Here is a 17,379-nt window from a genome sequence, read left to right on the forward strand (position 1 = left end):
GAAACAATCTCGAGACACGAGAAAGGAAACGAGACTTTCTCGTCGGCCATAATCAAACTGTCATACACGCTTATTGCCGGTAAATGCGATCTCCTGCCGATCTGTACATCACTCCGATGAACGACACACGATATCTTCGCCAGGGGCCTCGTTTCGGACGCATAAGTGAACGCTAAATGTGTCTTGTGATTCCAACACACTGAAAGAAAAATATCTGCTATTTGTAACTATGATACCGTAGCCTGGCAATAGAATAATAGTCAGGAGAACCATTTCTTTAATAAGTGCTGTTCCTCGTAATGGATCGTAACGTTATGTTAGGGCTTTTATTTCAACGTGTGCCTTCAATTTAGGCGAGATACATGGTTAACAGTGTAGTCAATTAGAGAGAGAGAGAGAAAGGTTCCAGGTTTCGTAGTATATTCGAAAATCGCAGAGTGGAATTCCTGCCGTGGACTTCTAGTCTACTACCTGTGATTTCATTATTTCCTCTCATGATTATTCATCAGTTTCCAAAGGTGTTCACACGATCGGAAGCGAAAGGATCACACGCACCGGCCGCACCAGTCACCTTGTGGGGAAACGCAACTACGTTTCCAGTCTCCGTTATCGATTATCTCTCTTTTATTGGCGCTAATCGTCGACACGTTTCCTGATTAACCGCGACCCCGGTATTTAACACCGTTCCGTTTAAGCCGCACGCCGCCGTCGTTTGATGTTTTCATCAAGACCGGTCCCCGGTGTACCGGTATTCCCCGTTCCGTTCCCATGGTGAAAGCCGCCTTGATAAGAATGGTTTCGCCCCGGCAAAAGAGTACAGTCCGGGTAGTATCGTATCTTTTTTGCCCGACGCTTTTCGAGTTCGCGGCCCCAGCGTTATCGAACGTCGCCGCGCGAGTCCTTTCACCGTAGAAAGTACTTGTAAAATTCTGTGTTCTCGTCGCGTGCGTTCCGATCGCGCGATCGATTAATTCGAATGACATTGATACAGATGTTAATAATGATTTATAACTTTCATGGCTATACCTTGCTTCGTGAAAACGGGAGGTGATGATCTAGTTTCGCGGAAAGTGCGTCATCCAACGTCGATCAAAATCGCCGCCACACTTCCGAACGCGACAGCCGCGGAAGAGCGAAAGAGAGAACAGAGCGGCATATCTATTGTGCGTCGGATGCCGCTGTTGCGTACACACACGCACGAGTGCGTGCGCGCAGAAATTCAGCCGATGATACTCGACAAAAAAAAACATTCCAACCGCAGATTTGCGTTTCGCGGAAGGAGCGAAAGCGCGGCGTGCGTTTGAAAAAGATGAGCGAGCTATCCGTTCCGCCATATCCGCGCTTTCGACCAGCCGTCTTCGTGCATAAAAATTTCAAACGAGATAGAGGACGTTTTCGGAGATACCGGTTCGTATCCGCACGCAGAGCCGGTCTAAACGCGCGTTATCGAAATCAGAGAGAGTTCCAGGCTGCGCGGGGGGAGGGGGGAAAGCTGAACATCAACATCGGTTCACGGACTTTCCAACGCGACACGTCGCGCAGCTTCCCTCGCGGCCGAACTGCTGCACCGTGTTGTCTATATCCGCGGCATTAATTTCATCAACGGGCCAACGTGGCCACTTTCCGTAGGAACGAAGCGTTGATCGGTCGGTCGATTGAGTTTTCCCGGGCGACAAAAGTGGCCGAACGATGTTTATCTAATCACGAAGAAAGTCCCCGGGACTTGATTCGAATATAATTATCGCTCCGGGGCCTCTCTCTTTCCCGTGCCGCGGGTGATGGGGGGTGACTACGACTTCGAACTTTTTGCCGTATACGCGCGCGCACCTGTTCTCTTCCTGTTTCGCTAAGAGAGAGAGAGAGATTTCGTACGACTCGCGAGGTGACGCCGCTTCGGCATCTGCGGATACACGTGGAAATGCAACGCGCGATTTAACCCCGCGATAGAATCCGCTCGGCACGAATTCGATCGAACAGTCTGCCGCTGCCCGGCGCCGCGCGATCGCGTGGCCGCTAACGGTACAAGGTGCAGCGCGCGCTCCGCGTGATGACCGAGAGAGGCTTTCGCGAGAAAGAGAGAGAGGGATGCTGCCTATTCTCGCGTAGAGATGCAAGCGAGCCTTTGTGACCCGGAACGGAAAGGCCGGTTCTGGCCGGCGCTCTCGAGCTCTCTCATCCGGATTATCAAACACCCGAGGCGTACTATATTGTAGTTAAGAATTAGCCGATTTGACGATCCAAATGCTATTAATCGGATCCAGATTTTTCCGTGAAATTTTACCGTCGAATTTTAACGCTATTTCGATCATTCCTGAGTAGCGTAGCACGGCTTGCACCTACTTAAATGGTCTACAATGGCCATAATGATACCTATTTTGACGATACTAACACACTTATTAACTTTTCCTTCTTTTGAATTTCTTTAATTCCACAGATTTAATCATCATGCTACCTTGACCTGTTCTGACGCTAAAACAGAACGGAAACGGAAGCTTAAGACTTCAAGATAGATCAAGATAGAATCAAAATAGCAGTAAATTATGTTTATTTATTTATAATGGGTTATTTCTGTCACCCTCGTTAATAATAAATAAATAAATCGGTTGTGTCATTAAAATTGAAATTAAACTTGTTTTGCTATTTTTTAGCTTCTACTATGTTGTAGAATTGAAGGTTTAACACAGAGCACTCTTTCTCTCTCATCTCTCGTCTCGCGTGCGGCAATTTTATTCACGTTACTCTCGCGGTAACGTAACCGTTACGATGCGGAACGTAAAACGCTTAACGCGTGTTCCCGATAATGCGGCGAGGGAGGTCGAGTCTAGTTTGCGCGAGCGGAGGAGACAGGCCCGTGAAGGTAGAAAGTCAGGTGCAATGCAGGTGCAACGCGACGGGAACTGCGGCGCGTTGATTGGCGCATAAAATTGATGGTATCCGTCGTTATAGCCGTCTCCCTCGGCGTGATAAGCGCGATATCCGACGAGGAGGATACTCCGCTTCTCTTCGCGTTGACTATTATCCCTCGCGTGAGAATTATTATACGGCAATAATTCCGCCGTGTTCACGCCCGGCTCGCGTGTTCCCCACCATCCAACCAACTATCTCGCATCGATCTCACCGTCGAGGAGGATTTTTCCTCACCCCTCGACCGCGCGACCCCTCGTTCCGCGGTACACATCCTCTCGTTGGAAAACGAATCGCCGGGACTCGGCGCGACCCGAATACTCGCACACTTCCGTTAACCCGCGGCGATGCGGTCCTTAACCTGGCGTCCACGGAGACGGATTTCGGACTTGAAGTGAAAACAAAGCAATTGAACAATCTTCATACCGGCTCGCGGACCTATGTAACGACAGTGCCGTTGGCGTTGCGTGCACGTTTGTTTATTTTTCGATCGGATATGACCGGACATATTTCTCAGTGCAGGTACAACGTACGGTTGAGAAAAGTTGCCGAATAGGATTACCAAAAGGTGACTGAAAATTAACGTTCGGCAAAATGTACGTAATAATTCGGCTCTTCCAGTTATCAGACTAATTACTACACGTAGAGCTCGGTTATCAGAATTGCGATAACTTCACCTTGCGTAATTAGCTTCCTCCGTAATCTTATTCAGTCTTACACGTTAGAAAGCATTGTTTCGCGAAGAAGTCCCCGTGTCTCGTTAAACTGCCAAAGAGCAGTTTGTGTCTTGAAAAACAAAAAATAAGAAAGGAAAGGAAAAAGAAGAAGGAAAGTACAGTTGTTACATTTTCATGACTCCGACAATGCAATTAATTTCCTTCGCAGTGCTCGGAAATTAATCTAACACATCTAAAAAAATATTATACCGTCTGATTGATTCAAGCCGGTGAAAATTGTCCGGTTTCTGTGACTAGCGACTAGTTCTTCCTGAACATTTTCGGGTGAACGAACCTAAATCCCTCGTGATCGCTGCTGTCGGCATCGACTGCCGTGTGTCATTCACTCGGCGAGATGTAGGCGCGCGCATTTTTTTTCGCCGCGCGACCCTCGAGTTGAACAGGCATACGCGTTCACTGGGTGAGCGTACGGTATGCGGCATATGCATGCGGTACACCTCGTTCGCGCATACCTGCCTTCCTGCAGTTCTTTGGGTGTGTATCCTGCCCGCACGCACGCCAAGATCCCGAGGAACGTAAGATTTACCGCCGCGCAATGATACATACTCGTGCAAAGAGAAGAAAAAGGCGAGACCGCCCTCTCTCGCCGGGAACGGAGTCAGCGTGTTTCCATCGCCGTGCGTGCATGCGTACACACACACAACGTCGCGTGTTACGTCAGCGCGAAAAGCTGAATGTAGAACGAAAATCGCGTAACGCGAAGGTCACGCTCGGCGTATTCGCGCGCGCGCGCGATCGCCACGCAACAAACGAAAAGCACGCGGCGGCGGTTCTCGTCGCGGAACGGTAAGAACGCGCGGTATAAATCACAGACTCGATATATATGTTTTCTTTCTTCTTCTTTTCATCGGTCGTTTTACTGTCCGTGATGATCCGACGAGGATCTGGATTATCGAACATCCGAGGCGTGACTTGTACGATTACGGATTGGCCGATTTGACGATTAAAGAGAACGAAATTCGACTTAGGATGAATCTCTCGTGCTAGATAGGTAGATAGCGAACCAGATCGCGATGAATCTTCTTTCTTTTTTTTTCTTTCTCTTGCGCGCGGTCGTGGTCTCCAGAACGACGTTGTCCCGCTCGCGCGTCCCTCTCGCCGTTGTTCAGCGAAAAAAAATTCAGGCTGATGTATACCCGCGGAATGGTAACGCTTTCTCGCCTCCTCGCGCGTGGAAAACCAAAGCAATTTTCGTGCGCGCGTGCGGGCGCGCTAAAGAGAGAGAGAGAGAGAGAGAGAGAACAATTTACATTTCCGGACGATGTTTAACGCCGCGCCGGTTTCTCGCCTCTTTCTTTCTCGTCACGCACGATATCGTCGTAATTAGGGACGGGCGTTACTTAACCCTTTACCAGTCGCGACGCGGATCCAATCGCTCTCCACTCGAGAAAGAATCGTGGATGCGAGCTGCAGTTACAACTTACGAAGGATAAATCTCATTCCACTGCTGAAAAAGAACGATTGCTCGGTTTGGTTTCCTTATGCTTCTGCTTATGTATGATTGTTTTATTTTCAGAGTACGGAGATCTAAAACAATATCCTGATTTCTGTTGCATCAGCTTGAATTTATTTACGTCTTACACGTTTACGGTTACGGCGATTCGCGGGTGAAAGCCTTAAGGGCCGTCTACATCGCGACACTGCGTAGTAGGGAGAGTTTTTCCAGCGGAATAAAGCCTAACACCGGGAGCAGAAGTGGATCGTTCCCATTTCCTGCTCGCTAAACCGCCTTACTACCAGCCGATCCTTACTTATTACCCTAATCCTTACTACCGCTTACTTCCAGCGTAGACGGCCCTTTAACCCCTTTCGACACGACGCGCCGCGGCGATCGCCAAGTCACGCGGTGCGTCGTCCCACGCAGATTCGCGCGGATTTTTGTGAAAGTAAAAGACCGGCCGAGAGAGGAGGAGAACTCGGACTGAACGCGAGCTCGCGCGCATGACAGGAATGCACGGCTGGAAAATCACGTTTGGCACACTGACTCGATTTTACGCGCCATCGCGCGAACGCTCGACCTCCCCCGACGGCGATATCGTTCCTCCCCGAGATAGAACGTGCCGTTCTTGCGTATCCCGGCGCAACGATGGAAAATGTGAAGAAGAGACACCGGGAGGTAGAGAGAGAAAAAAAGAGCCGAGGAGGAGAGATAGTATGAGAGAGGAAATAAGGAACAAAAGGGGAGAAGAAAAGAAGAGAAGAGGCAATCGCGATCTCTCGAGACGCTCGTTATATCCCGGTGTATTATTTACCTGCGATCGCGTCACGTGTCGTGGGAAGATGTCTGTCGTGCGAAAAAAACGCGCGCGCCGCTAACGAGACTTCTCTCCTGGCGTCGTCGTCGTCGTCGTCGTTGTGAAGACACTCGGTCGACCTCCGATCAAGATTATGCGGAGGCTCTCGCGTAAATGCGATCGTAAGTTTGCACCCGCTACACCCTTTTTTCCCCTCTGAGGGAATTCTTCCTTCGCCGTCGTTAAGTACACTGTTGTACAATATTTCAGGAATCGACTCTTTAGGCTATTTCGTGAAGAAACGAACATATGTTCGTACGAACCTTTCTTCCTAAAATGATCTTCTCAAAGATCAATTCTCGAAATATTGGACGGTATTTAAGGAATATACCCTGTATATTTGTTTACTTATTACGAAAGCACATGAAATTTCTCGTCTCTCTCTCTCTCTCTAAATCATTTTCCTCCGTGCATATTCAGTCAGTATTCCTGAAATAAGTTGAAGTTACACGGCAGTATCTCGCCGTGGAATCTGCGCGGCGCGTAGGAGGACCTGCGAGGACTGTGCGCGCTTATCAAACTGGATATCCGTCCGTTACGATGTGAAGCAGCCAGGTTAATTAGCGCGCACGCTCGGATGTTGATGTTCTGACGGACGTGGGGTATCGAGTTAGCATATTCGCAACAGCACATACTCATCTCATCGCTCATAATCCAGCGATTATATTCTATGACGACCGAATAATCTTAATCGCGCAGCGCGTCCCGTAATGTTGCCCTCGTGGCCCAACGTGGGTAACCTTCTTTCTCATTTTTTTATACGCTCAAGAACGCACGTTTACACGTAGCACGTTAGCATATCGGCATTTCGATGTGCCGCTTAAGAAAGAGCGGGACAACCACGAGATGTACATCTACACACATGTTACATCTGCAGGCTGTGTCTCCGTTCCGAGGTTCTATCTCCTACTTTCTGCAGACTCGTGTGTGCCGAAGTAGGCAACGGCGTGAGTCCGATTCCACCTGGCTTCGCGTCTGAAAACCTCGGATCGCAGGAAGTACACAGAGAAAAAGGTTTAGATGTTAGATTTAGTATTTCTATTTATCTTACTAAAATTTGTTTCGTGGAAACAACATATACCTATATGAAACATTATTCGTTTGAGTAAAAATTGTATTGTCTCATTCAAGAAAACTCTATTATTTGACAGAAAGAACACTGTTGTTTGAAATAATATCTTTTCTTAATATCATAAAATATTATTTGGTTACGATAAATGTGTGAAATGAAACAAATAATTTTTTCCGCGCGTCGTAAGAATTCATTTTGCGGAATAAAGTCGATATTCATTCTTTCCTTCAGCAAGCTTGCAATTCTCTCTCTTTCTCTCTCTCTCACAATCTTCCTTCCGCCATTTTTACGAGGCCCGGAACTTTTCACAGGATATGCGCAACATTAACACGCGGTCGTTCCTCAGCTCGCCGGTCGACCTTTCGTTTCTTCTGTCTCTTTATTACCAGAACTACAATCTCAAGTACAGGCATTTGAACGTTTCCAGAATTATTTGAGATGCTATCAAGCGACACGTACAGAAATATATGAGCGCTTCTTTCGATATTGTGCGATGAAACTGTGGAACGGACTATCACATCAAGAACGCGCAACGCTCGTAACATAAGAGAATTTAAGGCTGCAAGTACAAATGAACCCCCGGCCATATTCTGACTCTTTCTTCCGCAGTATAGTTGTCGTGTTAACCATCGTACAATATTAATAATCATTACTGGAGGATCGGTAATGTCTCAGTATTGGAAATCTATCATTCTTTTCTACTTTTACAATACTGGAAATTACGGCCTTTCGGGTCTTGGCTCAGTGCTATCCATAGATGTAATATATTTAGATCGAGTGTTGGGTGGGGGGGATCAAAGTACACGTAGAAAAGGATGTTGCGCTCTGTGTCCTTGGCGTTCTTTTTCGTTTGCGCATAGACCGTGCGAGCGTGAAAGAACGCAAGGGACGCGAACAGATCGCATCCTTTTCTACGTGCACCTCGAGCCCCGCTCCTCCAAATAAAAGCAAACTTTCAGTCCGGATATATTATGCCTATGGTGCTATAGTTCCGGTACTTCACCGGTTTCAAATCGGTATTAGCATTTAGAGTTGTTCACTTCAGATAAAAGCCGGCATTGGAACCGGTATGTAGAACCTCGCCAATGGTTATTTCCCACTAAGGTCTCTTTTACAGCTTACTTTTAAAGCAAGAAGCACACACGATAGCCCAGTTAGATTAAACACAGGAGCGGTGATTTTAGTTGAGAATGATCAATTAATTTTTACTTCCTACAATTTGCAACTTAGCCTTTCTCCGGCGTCATATGACGCACTTACGTTCTATTGTTTCTGTTTTGCCTTCAACACACGTCAAATTCTACTTATTTGATGTTACGCCTTGCTCTCTCTCTCTCTCTCTCTCTCTCTCTCTCTCTCTCTCTCTCTCTCTCTCTTTTTGTCTATGATATTACTCCGCAATTTTAACAGACACTTCTGTATGTATTTCTTATGATCTTATGATTTATTCTCGTAAATTTTTCCAGTTCAAACCATAATAATAATATTGTGGAGACACAGAGAAAAAGACTCTGTTCCTGCAACTGAATAGGGAATAGATGAAAACTCGGCGATAAGAAATGAAAACCCAATCACAGGTGATCTCTCTCGATGATATCTCTGTTACAGCGACTGAGAACACTTATGTGAATACTCAGCTGCGTTAAAACTCGATTCAGACCGCTAAGCGATTAACTGAGTAGAAACCTGCTAAAGGAATCTTTCTGTTCCTACAATCGAGTTTCTCTCGATGCCCAGATAACGGAAAATTCAATTTATATGGAATAATCAGCTTAGTTGAACTTAGCTGAAGTGAACAAACCGGACGTATTTTTAATTATAAGTTAAATTCGATTCTTACAATCAGAAATTTCTGTCTTCTCTAAAAACAAAACGCGTTTGGCTTGTCCATTTTCAGATAAATTCAACCAAACTGTTTTTTCCATGTATACCGAAAAATGAGTTTCGCGGTCAGGTAGATTCAACCAAACTCGTTTTTCAGTATATACACGGCAAAAAAAAATTTCTTTGCTATACACGGAAAAAACAGAAGTTTGCTTGAATTTACCCGAAATGTGTAAATCAAGCACGTTTTGATCGGAGGAAACAAAATTCCCGGTTCTCGCAGGACAAATTCGTTCGCAATTTTTGCTGCGCTCGAAGGGAATCTTCCTAGTGGCACCTAATTGTATAATCGCTCTATCTGTCTCTTCGAGAAAATACGAGTCCTTGCCCTCTCGGCTCTCATCGCATCGACGAATCGACAAAGCGTTATTTTGTCCGCCTTAATGACTTCATCGTCGTCGTCTCGGACGGAATCGGCGGTTCTCACGACGGCGTCTCGTTAATTGCGCCAAACACATCGTCCGGGGAGTATCGGCCTCTCCCGAGGAGAATCTCCGCACGTGGGTTATTTCTATTTAATTCGCGACATCGACAATGTCGGTTGGCGTCCGTGAAGGAAAAAGGAACAACGTGAAATCGCCGCGCGGTGTGAAAATCCGTGCAAAAAAACCGCGACAGTTCCGTTCGCTTTCGTCGCTCGCTCGCTCGTCGAGACGCGGGAGACGACTTTTTCCTTAATTAAGTTTGACGAAGGCGAAGCAGGTAGGCAATAATAGCGGCACGACCGGCAACGGTACGGCCTTGAGGAGGAGATGATGACGGGATGACGGGGATCGATCCGACAGATCGGAAGATATGAAGCTTCCGTTCGTCTCTTTGCGGCTCTCGCGATATAAACGAGGTTACCGTCACGGCACGGTAACTCGGTAACTGTAAACGCATGCGAGAAATCATTAATATCGGCAATATCAACAAAGTCCCTGTCGACGGGGGGGTAGATTAATCGTTCGGCAGATGACAATTGCATGCGGCGGTTGCGACCTAACCGACGACGACGGTATATACGGATAATTATCCGACGAGTGCAAAGTAGTCAAGGCCGTCGTTCTTTCGGTGAACGAAAGTACACACCGGGGGTACTTTCACCCCGCTTCCTGTCGCTCGTTCGCACATTGTCGGTGCGATGCCTCCTCTCATCCGGTATCCTTTTTATCGAGTCATGCTCTTTCCGAGCCGAGAAACGCAACTCGAGCGAATTCTCGGTGTCGGCCGAGTGTTGCGTACGAATCGCATGGATCAACCATCGAAATCGGTGCTGTCAATTTCGAACTAGCTCGGCACTTTTTTGGGGGATTACTTGGATGCACGAGTGACTGAATATACGGTTAATTTCGGACGCTATATTATAGACAGAAATATATCTAAAAAATAAGAAATATTTATTCGCGTTATATTAAAGTGTACGAAAGGAAGTGCTATAAAACATTTCTACAGAAAGGCATGATGTCGGATATTTAAGCCAAGTGAAAATTCGTACAAATTTGTGTTATAACAGCTTTGTTTATGTTGACACTATATGCATCTATCGACTTTATTTATATATATAATTGTAATAGAAGTTAAAGAAGCATATATTACTCCTTTTTAGAAGTAGCTCTCGTTATCGTTACTCGTTATGCATTGTATGTAAAAGTAACTCGTTGCTGTTGCTCCGTTGCTCATCATTAACGGTGACAACGGTTACAAGTAACGCGTTTTATTTCTCAATCCTGTAATCATACGTTCACACACAAATATATAAACGTAAAGAAACTTAAGAAAGATCTTGAAACGAGACGCGCGCTCGCGTTATATTAATTTTTCGATCGCGCTTCCGCAAACTGCCGCCTTCAGCAGTTCGCCAGTGCTCTCGTGTGACGGAGAGAAGTCGTCGAGTATCCCGCGACTGTTTCCTGAGGGCTGAAATTCAAGTCAGAGTGCAGGCGGAAAGTCTGTGGTTAGACGAGGCAACACGAGGCCAAGCGTATTCTCGCGCCTGTATTGAGTTTCCACCGCCGCGCGGGTTTCCGCAGCTACCAGCAGTTCGCGCGACAAACTTGCGTCCCGCAATGCCCGGGTCGCATTTCGCACATTCGACTTCGTTCGATGATCAATTGTTTCCCGGCTGAATAATAGATATCTTCGATAAGATGCGATCGGTAGATATACGACCGATTAATCCGCGATCAACCAGTTGAGTGCCGCGTCACTCGCGTATCCGGGTAAACATTTCTTATTTTCTAGATATTTCTCCCCTCGGTATATTCTCATATCTCGAGGATACTCAGATATTCAAGATGTTATATCTCAACAGATTTCACGGGTGTTTTCGCCGTCGAAGGGGTCAATCGATGCGTGCGCGCAAAATGGCCGTCGCCCTTAGCGAACGTCGTTCGCTCGCTCGCTCGCTCTCGCGAGGATCACCCGGAAGGAAAAACGTCGACGTTGATCGAGGAGTGGGCGTGAATCGGCGACGTGCAAAACCGGCAACCCTCCGCGCGTCTCGTCGCTGACGAAGAGACGCGCGATATGCGTGTGTATACACTCCGGTACACTTTCTTCCTTGAGCGCTTTCATCGACACCGTAAAGCCCGGCGGCGTACATTCTGCAGGTCGCCCGCATATTTTACGTTCAACGCGAGACAATGATGGGAACCACGTGGCCCGTCGTGTGTTTTAACTGGCCGCGGCTTAAACTGCAGTTAAACCGGGATGAAGAAAAAAAACCGAGCCGGGAGAGGAAGGGGCAGAAAATATCCCGAGTGAGAGGCCTCGCATCGCCGTCGATTCAACGAGGACAGAGTGTCACGCGAGACCTTCTCTCCGCCTACGCGTGCTACTATCAGGCTGATACGCGAGTAAAAAAATTTCCGAAAAACTAATTATTAGACAGGAACTGGGCAGATTTTATATTTTTTAGGCCTCGTTAGATATTAATTATTGAACGCGAATATCCTTCATAAATTGAAACATTCTAGCGACAAACCGGACGCCATTTTCGACAAAAAGTCGTGGATGTCTAGAACTCGAAGGATTCTGAATCGTTCACAAACCTGTTTCCCGATCGATTAAAATCCCTCTTCGAGAGCCTCCCCCTCCCCCTGGGAGTCGAAAACCCGAGACGCGCGCACGCTCTGTAAAATCGAGCGCCCCGTTTTCCCACACTCCGTTGTGTGATTTACGGTTACGGCGTTACATCTCGCGCGCGAGCCGTCGATATTACCGCAGGGCGTGGTACGTGCAGCTAATAGTCCGCTTTAACTGAAATTGCCGACACGTAGGCGGCGGCGTCAGGATTTATCATCGTGTATATAACGATTCGAACGCGGCGGCGAAAAAAAGTCGCAGGCGCAAAAGAAAACGCTCCAGTTTGAGCCGAGCGAGAACGGATCTCAGAGCGGAAGAGGAAGGGGGCGGCCGATCGTCGTGATATTTCGACTGGATTGACCCGGCGACCCCGACACGTCGGAATAGAATCGAAGCCTCTCTCGCCGGATACTTTCTCCCGGCGAGTGTTCCGGCGAGAAACGTTATTAATCTCTTCATCGACTGAACGCGCGCGCGCGGGAGGGGCCGGCTTGAGCGGGAAAAGGCGAAAAAGGCGGCCCATTGTTATCGGGATTTTAGCGGTGCGCAGGTGCACCGGCTTGACCTTTCCGAGGCCCGACGTATCGGTTCGCACGGCATGTCGCTGACTTCGGCTCGCGCGAATCGACGAGGCGAGGGATGGCCGATTCCAAGTCCACACTCGGAGTATGGATTCCGTAATTGACATGCGTGTAAATGATCACGCGTATCTTGACGGTCGTTTAAACTGAAGCTTTTCAATTAACCCCTTCAATTAACTCCCAAGCGCTCCGTTGTTTATAACTGGTTCATCTATATCGAGAGACAAAAATGGCTAATCTTATTAAAATCATAGCTATTCTCGGCTATATTTTCTTGTTGTTCTAATAATAACATTATTACTTACTTATGTGTGATTGTTATTATTACTGAATAACATGTTACCATTCATGTTCGGGACATATGAACTTTTTTGTTTGAAATAAAGTAAAAACATCGCTCGATTTCCATTTCGCTTCGGAAGACTGCGAAACGTCTCGCGGGACCGTCGTCGTCGCCGCTCTTCCTCGTCGGTGGGAGCGAGGAAACCGAAAATGCCGGCGGAATTGCGTCCCATCCATCCATGCCAGAAAAACTCGCAGGACGACAGTAGAACCGGCATTAAATACCGTTGCGTAATCCCATTCGTTATGTACCGACGTGAAATAACTTTCACTGCAAACAAATCGGCAACGTATTATCCCGTGGGTCCGTCTTTGGCAGGGGACGGTCCGAGGGTTAGCAGGCTGATATTTACGCCGCCGCCGCGAATCGAGTCCTCAGATCGAGTCACGCTGGATAATGAAGTCCGCGCGGTAATGACGAGGAAGACGAACACTCGTTATTCGCTTCTGCCGTGACCCCGCGAACTCGATTCGAGACGAGCTGTGCCGGTTTCACGTCACACAACTAGGAGAACCTTCGTGCTTCGCCGAGTGGCAAAGCGCGACAGATCCTCGATTTTCGCCATTTTCCGTCCGACACATTTTTCCAAGGGTTTAATTAATCGGGCCGTTCGAGAAGCTCGGATTTTTCGACGAAGGATTCAAGGCCGATATTATTATATTTGTTGAACGTAGCTCTATTCAGTAATGTGTCAGGCAGTTTTTTTCGTTGGCAGAAGTTTCATTGGAAGAAATGAAAAGTTCCAGCTGTGTTTGACTGATGAGAGTATCGGTTTTGAGTTTTTCGCAGAAGTCACATTTTTCCAAGGGTTAATAGAACATCCTCTCCTTCGACCAAAACGCGTTTCGATTCGTTCGTCGTCACGATGGAGATTCAAATGATCAATCAATCTTTTTTTCTCCGTGTTCGTTTCGCATTCCCGTCGCTGATATATACGCTGACATAGTTTTTTCAAGGATTAACAGAACACAAGGATTGACTAAACCTTGTCTACATGTCGCGTCGCACGGATGGTTTACCGTCGGCTGTGTCATTACGTCGGCGTAACGGTGAGCCAGCGCGAAAGGGTAGAATTTGATTTGTGGCTCGTCGATCGTTACGGCTGTCCGCGATATACACGGCACGATAATGCCGTGATTACACGAGTAATGAGGGTACTAGGTCGGTTCCCGACGGTTTTTTCGGAAGTCGGCTTGCAGCGAAAGTCCGCGGTATCGCACTCGGATTCCTCGGGAGCGATAGTAGCTCCGTCCGGGGGAGGAGAAGGGAGAAGCGCGCGCATGAATAATTAGGTATTTGAGGGCCATAACCGGTCATTTCAGTCGGCAAGTCGACTCGATCGAAAAGACACACGGGGAAAACAAGTTTTGCTGTTCCAGCAAATGCTTGTCGATATTGTAACGGCACCAAAAATTGTTTAGACAGCACAAAATTTGGACAGCAGAAAGATTTGTTAAAAGTATCAATTGTTATTCGCTGGATGTATGGACAATTAATACTTTTAACAAATCTTTCTGCTGTCCAAACCAATTTTTCTCGGCGTCACTATATTGACAAACGTTCGCTGTTCCAGCGAAAAATTGGTTTCTTTTTCCGTACGCATTCTCTCTCTCTCTCTCTCGTGTATCGCGAGAGCGTGCATTTGCCGAGCGTCGCATTCCGCCATTACACTCCACAAGTGGATCAAGGTCCCCCGGTGGAACTATCAACGTAACGTAACTAACGACAACATTAATACGCAACGGCGGCGCGTCTTAATCGCCATCATCCACGATCGAGGTAGAACCGCGCACTCTAATTAATTAATATTACATGCCTGAAAACGAATGGGAAAGGAGAGGATGACAACTGGAATCTCGGTTGCGGGATGCGCGCGCGTCATCCTCGATCATCATCATCCTTCGAGCCACTTCCGTCGGGGGTCTCGGTTGTCGACGTTTCCTCTCTCCTCCCGCGATAAGGGATCCCGATTATCGCGGAAACGTGAAATTCTCGGCACGTGAACAGATTTTTTTTTGTTTTCGAGCCGCTCACTCGTTCGCTCATGTCAGATCACCCTTCCCTCTGTCAACCTACAGCCCCCATTTCTCTCCGTGGGAAGGCTGCGCGACGATAGACTCGGAAGTGGGACACCTTCTCTTATGAGCGTTAGAGCATCCCGCGAAGACGGAGACGAGAGCCCCACGTAGAGAAGAGACAGAAGGGAAAGGAAGAGAAGCCCGGAGTGAGAGTACCTGTGCTCGCGCGTGCTAACGCGCTAAGAGGCGCATCTCACCCTCACATCGAGAGAAGGGGAGGGATTTTTACCCATCCGGTCAAGCGAATATGCATCGATACTCCTCTGCTTTCGTTCGCTGACCAGTACCGATTACAGCAAGTCGATGGTTGCGACGAACATAATTATTTTTGGGAACAATGATATTCTTTTTTTTTTTTATTTTAACCACGAAAATAGCAATGGGGAACATGCACGTAAAGTTATCGTCATTAATACTATGGTAACATTTACCAGAAAAATAGTTCTCTCGACTATTTTTATGGTTAAAATGGAAAGAAAGGATACTATTGTCCCCGAAAATAACTATATTTTTCTCTCAGTGCATGCCCGACCGAACACAAGTGTCATTTTGTGAAAACATGTCCTTTTAATTTGCCAAAAGTCTTGCAGGAGTTTCGACCTTGCGTTTTCTCGTTCCGACGCCATCCACGTGCAGAAATCTCGGACCCCTTGTTTCTCGCCCGGTAATCCTTCTGGGAAGACCGGACGACTAATAAATCCCAGCCGATCGTCGATCGTCGTCACCCTTGTGATACGATCACTTTTCGCGCGGTTTCCGGAATCTTCGGGGAACGAACCTCGTTCGCGATCGTTTCGGCACCGATGCTCCTTCTGCCGGAGGCCAGTAAGCCTGAAATTACGCCGCTCAGGGGTTATCGCACAGACCGTCCGAAATTCGGGACCGCTCCTGGAAAGTGACTCCGGTACAGCTAGGTGGGACACCCGGTGCCGGCGACGGTGCCGGGGAGAGACGGAGATCAAGAGGAACGTTGCAGAGCAGCAGGGGCCCCGGAGAGAGAGAACGACGGGGATGGGGGGAGACGCGCGAAGAGAAGGAGGGAGTTGGATTACCGCTCGCGCGACGGGCGCACGACGACGACGACGACGTTTGGGTCGGCTACCTAGCGATCCGCAGAAGACCGGCCGCCTCCGAAGGAACCGGTTGTGGTCGATAAACCCGTCCTGACTCCTGGCCGAGAGAACGCAGCGATCTCTGCTAATCGCCGGCGCGACATTTAAAGCTTCTCCGGTGCTGGTGGTGGTGGTGGTGCTCGAAGAGGTCGACGAGGAGGAGGACGACGACGACGACCCATCCACACACCATGAGCGGGCGGAGCGTGGACGTTGTCTGGGACCCGCAGACACAGATGAACTCTCTGGACGGCTGGGATTATTCCATCGAGCTCGCGTGTCTTCAAGGTCCCGAAGGTACGGGAGGAAGGCGGATCTGTAGCGACTCCGGGATAATTAACGACCGTGACAACCAAGTGGCCACGGATCGGTGGATAGTGCGATCATCCGAACATTGCACGGACGCAGTGAAATTGTCCCATTGCGAGCGAGAAGGGCGCATCTCCTCGGCACAGCTCCGAGTCGTGGAGAACGCAATTGTCGTCGTCGCTCGGACGAGAATGAATCGTGCGGTGATGATGTGTCCCGAATGGTGGAACTCGGATGAGCCAAAGTGATAATATCAGGAGGGGCAAGAGGAGAGGACGTAATCGGCGATCGCTAACTAAGAGAGCACCTTTCGCACTTCCCTCTCGATAAAAAAAAAAACGAAAAAAAACTCTATGTTTACCGACTTCTGCGCGCGCGAGTTCTCCTCGATCTTGAATCCACTACCGCCTCGACGCGGCGACGCTTCCCCGCGTCGCGTCCGTCGCTGCGCGCGAGTTAACGCATCCTTGAACATGGATCCCCGCGAGCTTCTCTTCTTCTCTCGGTTCGCCGTGAAACCGAGCAAACGGTAGCTCCCGGTCGTTTGCCACACCACCAAGGTCCTTGGCCCTAGCCGGTGTCAGAAGGGAGTGCCGCGCTGCGAACCGGAGCGTCGTCCCAATGCCTCGGAAAGCAACGACCTGTAGCGCGCGTATAGTCTCCGCGCACTTCTTCCCTCTTTCCCCTCGCCTCCTTCGCGTTCGTTTGTCCGTCTCTCGCGACGCACCGGTTCGATTCAACGCGAGATTTCGATAGATTGAAGTAAGAGTGATAATCGGTACGAGAGAATACGCTTCGTATGATTTGTACGAAGATAGGGGGAAGAAAAAAAATGCCCGTGTAACAAATATGGCTCTCTGCGTTCTGTGCAGATCTGCAATTGGCGGCGGAACTCGGCAAGACTCTGTTGGAACGGAACAAGGAGCTGGAGAACATCATCAAGCTGCACCAATCCACCGTGGAGGAACAGGCGCAGGAAATCGAGGTTACTATGTTACA

General features: G+C 48.3%; 1 protein-coding gene across 3 annotated transcripts in view; it reads left to right on the top strand.

The window, feature by feature from the left end:
• The window catches only part of LOC106750183, a 38,912-nt gene that overhangs the window by 12,513 nt on the left and 9,020 nt on the right, over positions 1-17,379 (top strand). For 2 of the 3 annotated variants that reach the window (XM_014630324.1, XM_014630323.1), the window contains exon 2: positions 17,253-17,365. In XM_014630324.1, coding sequence (XP_014485810.1) covers positions 17,253-17,365 — 113 coding nt within the window. Of the gene's footprint in view, positions 1-15,966; positions 16,369-17,252; positions 17,366-17,379 lie in introns of those variants that run through there. The other variant, XM_014630322.1, reaches the window with a different exon arrangement.

Source organism: Dinoponera quadriceps, unplaced genomic scaffold, assembly GCF_001313825.1.
Source record: "Dinoponera quadriceps isolate SergipeBrazil2010 unplaced genomic scaffold, ASM131382v1 scaffold5109, whole genome shotgun sequence".
Classification (NCBI taxonomy): domain Eukaryota; kingdom Metazoa; phylum Arthropoda; class Insecta; order Hymenoptera; family Formicidae; genus Dinoponera; species Dinoponera quadriceps.